The sequence below is a fragment of the Nothobranchius furzeri genome, chromosome 18, assembly GCF_043380555.1.
Source record: "Nothobranchius furzeri strain GRZ-AD chromosome 18, NfurGRZ-RIMD1, whole genome shotgun sequence".
In the NCBI taxonomy this organism is placed as follows: Eukaryota; Metazoa; Chordata; class Actinopteri; order Cyprinodontiformes; family Nothobranchiidae; genus Nothobranchius; species Nothobranchius furzeri.
This window is the reverse complement of record NC_091758.1, coordinates 11721817-11727914: the sequence shown is the minus strand read 5'-3', so window position 1 is coordinate 11727914 and position 6098 is coordinate 11721817. Positions and strand designations below refer to the sequence as shown.

The window sequence follows — 6098 nt, the reverse complement described above, 5'->3', positions numbered from 1 at the left end:
TAGCGGATCTGCTCTCCTGGAAAGTTCGTATAAAACACGTTTGCAAGCGTTTACGTGTTCAAGCAGAACCGCTAAGCCACCATTCGCGCTGTGCAAGTTTCAGAAAGAGTGGCTCCACATCCCAACATTCTTCTGATTCTTTAAAAAATAAATAAGTCTTTAGAATGTGGAAGTTTCCCCTGCTGTCATTGGAGGAGAACGCATCACCTGTGTGCTGACTCACCTGTTAGCCGCCTTGGCCAGGGGAGAGATAGTCAGCACAGTAATACATCCCACCTGTCCCCCTCACACACACTCACCTGTCCCCCTCACACACCCTCACCTGTCCCCCCTCACACACACTCACCTGTCCCCCTCACACACACTCACCTGTCCCCCCTCACACACACTCACCTGACCCCCTCACCTGTCCCCCCTCACACACACTCACCTGTCCCCCTCACACACCCTCACCTGTCCCCCCTCATACACCCTCACCTCTCCCCCCTCACACACACTCACCTGTCCCCCCTCATACACCCCTCACCTGTCCCCCCTCACACACACTCACCTGTCCCCCCTCACACACACTCACCTGTCCCCCTCACACACACTCACCTGTCCCCCCTCACACACACTCACCTGTCCCCCCTCACACACACTCACCTGTCCCCCTCACACACACTCACCTGTCCCCCCTCACACACACTCACCTGTCCTCCCTCACACACACTCACCTGTCCCCCTCACACACACTCACCTGTCCCCCCTCATACACCCTCACCTCTCCCCCCTCACACACACTCACCTGTCCCCCTCACACACCCTCACCTGTCCCCCCTCACACACACTCACCTGTCCCCCTCACACACACTCACCTGTCCCCCCTCACACACACTCACCTGACCCCCTCACCTGTCCCCCCTCACACACACTCACCTGTCCCCCTCACACACCCTCACCTGTCCCCCCTCATACACCCTCACCTCTCCCCCCTCACACACACTCACCTGTCCCCCCTCATACACCCCTCACCTGTCCCCCCTCACACACACTCACCTGTCCCCCCTCACACACACTCACCTGTCCCCCTCACACACACTCACCTGTCCCCCCTCACACACACTCACCTGTCCTCCCTCACACACACTCACCTGTCCCCCTCACACACACTCACCTGTCCCCCCTCATACACCCTCACCTCTCCCCCCTCACACACACTCACCTGTCCCCCTCACACACACTCACCTGTCCCCCCTCACACACACTCACCTGTCCCCCTCACACACACTCACCTGTCCCCCTCACACACCCTCACCTGTCCCCCCCTCACACACACTCACCTGTCCCCCCTCACACACACTCACCTGTCCCCCTCACACACACTCACCTGTCCCCCCTCACACACACTCACCTGTCCCCCTCACACACACTCACCTGTCCCCCAAACACACACTCACCTGTCCCCCAAACACACACTCACCTGTCCCCCTCACACACCCTCACCTGTCCCCCCTCACACACACTCACCTGTCCCCCTCACACACACTCACTTGTCCCCCCTCACACACACTCACCTGTCCCCCCTCACACACACTCACCTGTCCCCCTCACACACCCTCACCTGTCCCCCAAACACACACTCACCTGTCCCCCAAACACACACTCACCTGTCCCCCTCACACACCCTCACCTGTCCCCCCTCACACACACTCACCTGTCCCCCTCACACACACTCACTTGTCCCCCCTCACACACACTCACCTGTCCCTCCTCACACACACTCACCTGTCCCCCTCACACACACTCACTTGTCCCCCCTCACACACACTCACCTGTCCCCCCTCACACACACTCACCTGTCCCCCTCACACACCCTCACCTGTCCCCCAAACACACACTCACCTGTCCCCCAAACACACACTCACCTGTCCCCCTCACACACCCTCACCTGTCCTCCCTCATACACACTCACCTGTCCCCCTCACACACACTCACCTGTCCCCCTCACACACCCTCACCTGTCCTCCCTCATACACACTCACCTCTCCCCCTCACACACACTCACCTGTCCCCCTCACACACCCTCACCTGTCCCCCCCTCACACACACTCACCTGTCCCCCCTCACACACACTCACCTGTCCCCCTCACACACACTCACCTGTCCCCCTCACACACCCTCACCTGTCCCCCCCTCACACACACTCACCTGTCCCCCCTCACACACACTCACCTGTCCCCCTCACACACACTCACCTGTCCCCCTCACACACCCTCACCTGTCCCCCAAACACACAGTCACCTGTCCCCCTCACACACTCACCTGTCCCCCCTCACACACACTCACCTGTCCCCCTCACACACCCTCACCTGTCCCCCAAACACACAGTCACCTGTCCCCCAAACACACACTCACCTGTCCCCCTCACACACCCTCACCTGTCCCCCCTCACACACAGTCACCTGTCCCCCCTCACACACACTCACCTGTATTGTCCCTCACCTGCCCCCCTCACACACCCTCACCTGTCCCCCTCACACACACTCACCTGTCCCCCCTCATACACCCTCACCTCTCCCCCCTCACACACACTCACCTGTCCCCCTCACACACACTCACCTGTCCCCCCTCACACACACTCACCTGTCCCCCTCACACACACTCACCTGTCCCCCTCACACACCCTCACCTGTCCCCCCCTCACACACACTCACCTGTCCCCCCTCACACACACTCACCTGTCCCCCTCACACACACTCACCTGTCCCCCCTCACACACACTCACCTGTCCCCCTCACACACACTCACCTGTCCCCCAAACACACACTCACCTGTCCCCCAAACACACACTCACCTGTCCCCCTCACACACCCTCACCTGTCCCCCCTCACACACACTCACCTGTCCCCCTCACACACACTCACTTGTCCCCCCTCACACACACTCACCTGTCCCCCCTCACACACACTCACCTGTCCCCCTCACACACCCTCACCTGTCCCCCAAACACACACTCACCTGTCCCCCAAACACACACTCACCTGTCCCCCTCACACACCCTCACCTGTCCCCCCTCACACACACTCACCTGTCCCCCTCACACACACTCACTTGTCCCCCCTCACACACACTCACCTGTCCCTCCTCACACACACTCACCTGTCCCCCTCACACACACTCACTTGTCCCCCCTCACACACACTCACCTGTCCCCCCTCACACACACTCACCTGTCCCCCTCACACACCCTCACCTGTCCCCCAAACACACACTCACCTGTCCCCCAAACACACACTCACCTGTCCCCCTCACACACCCTCACCTGTCCTCCCTCATACACACTCACCTGTCCCCCTCACACACACTCACCTGTCCCCCTCACACACCCTCACCTGTCCTCCCTCATACACACTCACCTCTCCCCCTCACACACACTCACCTGTCCCCCTCACACACCCTCACCTGTCCCCCCCTCACACACACTCACCTGTCCCCCCTCACACACACTCACCTGTCCCCCTCACACACACTCACCTGTCCCCCTCACACACCCTCACCTGTCCCCCCCTCACACACACTCACCTGTCCCCCCTCACACACACTCACCTGTCCCCCTCACACACACTCACCTGTCCCCCTCACACACCCTCACCTGTCCCCCAAACACACAGTCACCTGTCCCCCTCACACACTCACCTGTCCCCCCTCACACACACTCACCTGTCCCCCTCACACACCCTCACCTGTCCCCCAAACACACAGTCACCTGTCCCCCAAACACACACTCACCTGTCCCCCTCACACACCCTCACCTGTCCCCCCTCACACACAGTCACCTGTCCCCCCTCACACACACTCACCTGTATTGTCCCTCACCTGCCCCCCTCACACACCCTCACCTGTCCCCCAAACACACACTCACCTGCCCCCCCTCACACACAGTCACCTGTCCCCCCTCACACACCCTCACCTGTATTGTCCCTCACCTGTACCCCCTCACCCGCCCACACATTGGTGTGAAGATTTAATGGTTGAATAATTATCGGTGGATGGATTTGGGGCACATGATCTTAAATATTGTGCAGCAACAGTTTTTCCACCTGTAGAAAGTAGTGAGTGGCGTGTGAGAGAGTCTGACATCAGTAGTTGGTTCTGACCCACCAGAGTGAGCCGAACATCTAGAGAATAAAGGACAGACAGAGGTCCAGGGGAGATTCACATTTTCTGGGCTACATCATTTCAAGCTGAAAAGTCATTCCTACTTAGAGCAACACAAGTCATTAATACACCAAGTTTTAATAGACAGAATCAAATATATGCAGGCTGGCGGCTTAGTTTACTGGAGTTTTTACAGAGTTGTTGTCGCTGGATCAGAACCAGTGACGTAGAGAGCAGAGCCCCCAACAGGCTACAACACGCCTCCTTTGTTATGTTCAGGTTTCTGCTAACAGCATCTGTATTTGTGGAATCTGATTTTAAAAAATGCTCGCTTTTATTTCTGAGTCTCACAAAAGGCCTCAGAGAGACAGCATCTTCATCCAGGGTGGAGAAGTCACTCTGATGGTGAAGGATGGAGACATTTTGTTTCTGTACCAGAAACAGAAAACATGGAGACAAGGAGGCTGTGGCAGAAAATAATGAAACTAATAAACACACCAGTGGCACATAAATGGAATAAAACAACTAAATAGTGTTTATGAGCAATGAGCTTGTGCTCACTGGGGTGGGGATAACAGCCGAAGCCTTCAGGAGCAACATGACTTCCTCCAGAGGGCGGATCAGCTGAAAAGGTTTCTATTAAAGGGCTCTCTAGCACCCCCTGCTGTTTACTTCGAAAAGGACAGCCATCTGCTGTGGCCCTTGATCTGTGATCAGGTTGACTGTGAGATAAATTTAGCCGAAACCCCCCACCCCGACCCGTCTGTCTTCTGTAGCTCCAGGTTCCTTCAAGAATTACTTGTTGTGAGCCAGAACATCACTGAAGATGTTGAGGAACAGGTGGACATGGTAATCCCTGAAGATGAGTGCTGGACGGAAGCGAATCGATGATTCTCCACATCCTCCAAGGATCACACCTGTTGAAGACAGGCCCTGTTACTGGCTGCACACACACACGCACACGCACACACACACACACGCACGCACACTGGGGTCTGTGCAGTCAAACACTGGGTAGGAAACTTATTGGAGCTTTAACCATGAGTCTGAGCTTTTAACACAGACACGACTTTACTGTCGCCAGACAGATTTACTGAGGATGTTTCAGTGTTTAATATCAGCTCCGTATAACACACATTACCCCGTCGTCAAACCTCCTTAATCCTCTGCGCTGTTGTAGCAGCCTCCGGTCCAAAGCTGATCAACTTGAAAAAAATGCATGCAGTCACGTTTGGCCTAAACAGCAGTGATGGGAATTCCAGCTCTTTTTAGAGAGCCGGTACTTTTGGTGCCCTGCGATGGACTGGCTCTCTGTCCAGGGTGTACCCCGCCTACTTGCCCGTTGACCGCTGGAAATAGGCACCAGCACCCCCCCGCGACCCTGCGTGGACAAAGCGGGTTCAGAAAATGGATGGATGGACGGTTCTTTTGGCTCCCAAGTGGCTCCTCAGATTTTCTGTTGCGTAGAGTACATTTATAACCAAAATATGCAAAACTATATGTAAGATGATTTACTAATGTAAAATATGCAATATATCAAATATTAATCATTTCTATGGATTTAATAACTGAACACTTTAAGAAATCTCAACCTTCCGACTGCTGGTGCTCATTTTCTCACCATCTTTGTCGCACTCTTCTCTCTCTCTCTCTCTCTCTCTCTCTCTCTCTCTCTCTCTCTCTCTCTCTCTCTCTCTCTCTCTCTCTCTCTCTCTCTCTCTCTCTCTCTCTCTCTCTCTCTCTCTCTCTCTCTCTCTCTCTCTCTCTCTCTCTCTCTCTCTCTCTCTCTCTCTCTCTCTCTCTCTCTCTCTCTCTCTCTCTCTCTCTCTCTCTCGCCTTTTTCCTCCTCATTCCCTCTCGTCTCCCTCCGCCAGCATGTGCTCTGCTGTGTGTCTGAGTCTGATCCTCCCTCTTCCCCGCCCCTACTGCTCTGTGTGTGGACAGTCTGGACACGCAGT

General features: G+C 55.7%; 1 protein-coding gene across 3 annotated transcripts in view; it reads right to left on the bottom strand.

The window, feature by feature from the left end:
* Positions 1 to 4259: 4259 nt before the first annotated feature.
* Positions 4260 to 6098, bottom strand: part of abat (4-aminobutyrate aminotransferase) — a 70866-nt gene continuing 69027 nt past the window's right edge. For all 3 annotated transcript variants that reach the window (XM_054736689.2, XM_070546955.1, XM_070546954.1), the window contains exon 16: positions 4260 to 5057. In XM_054736689.2, coding sequence (XP_054592664.1) covers positions 4936 to 5057 — 122 coding nt within the window. In that variant the 3' untranslated portion in view covers positions 4260 to 4935. The remainder of the gene's footprint in view (positions 5058 to 6098) is intronic.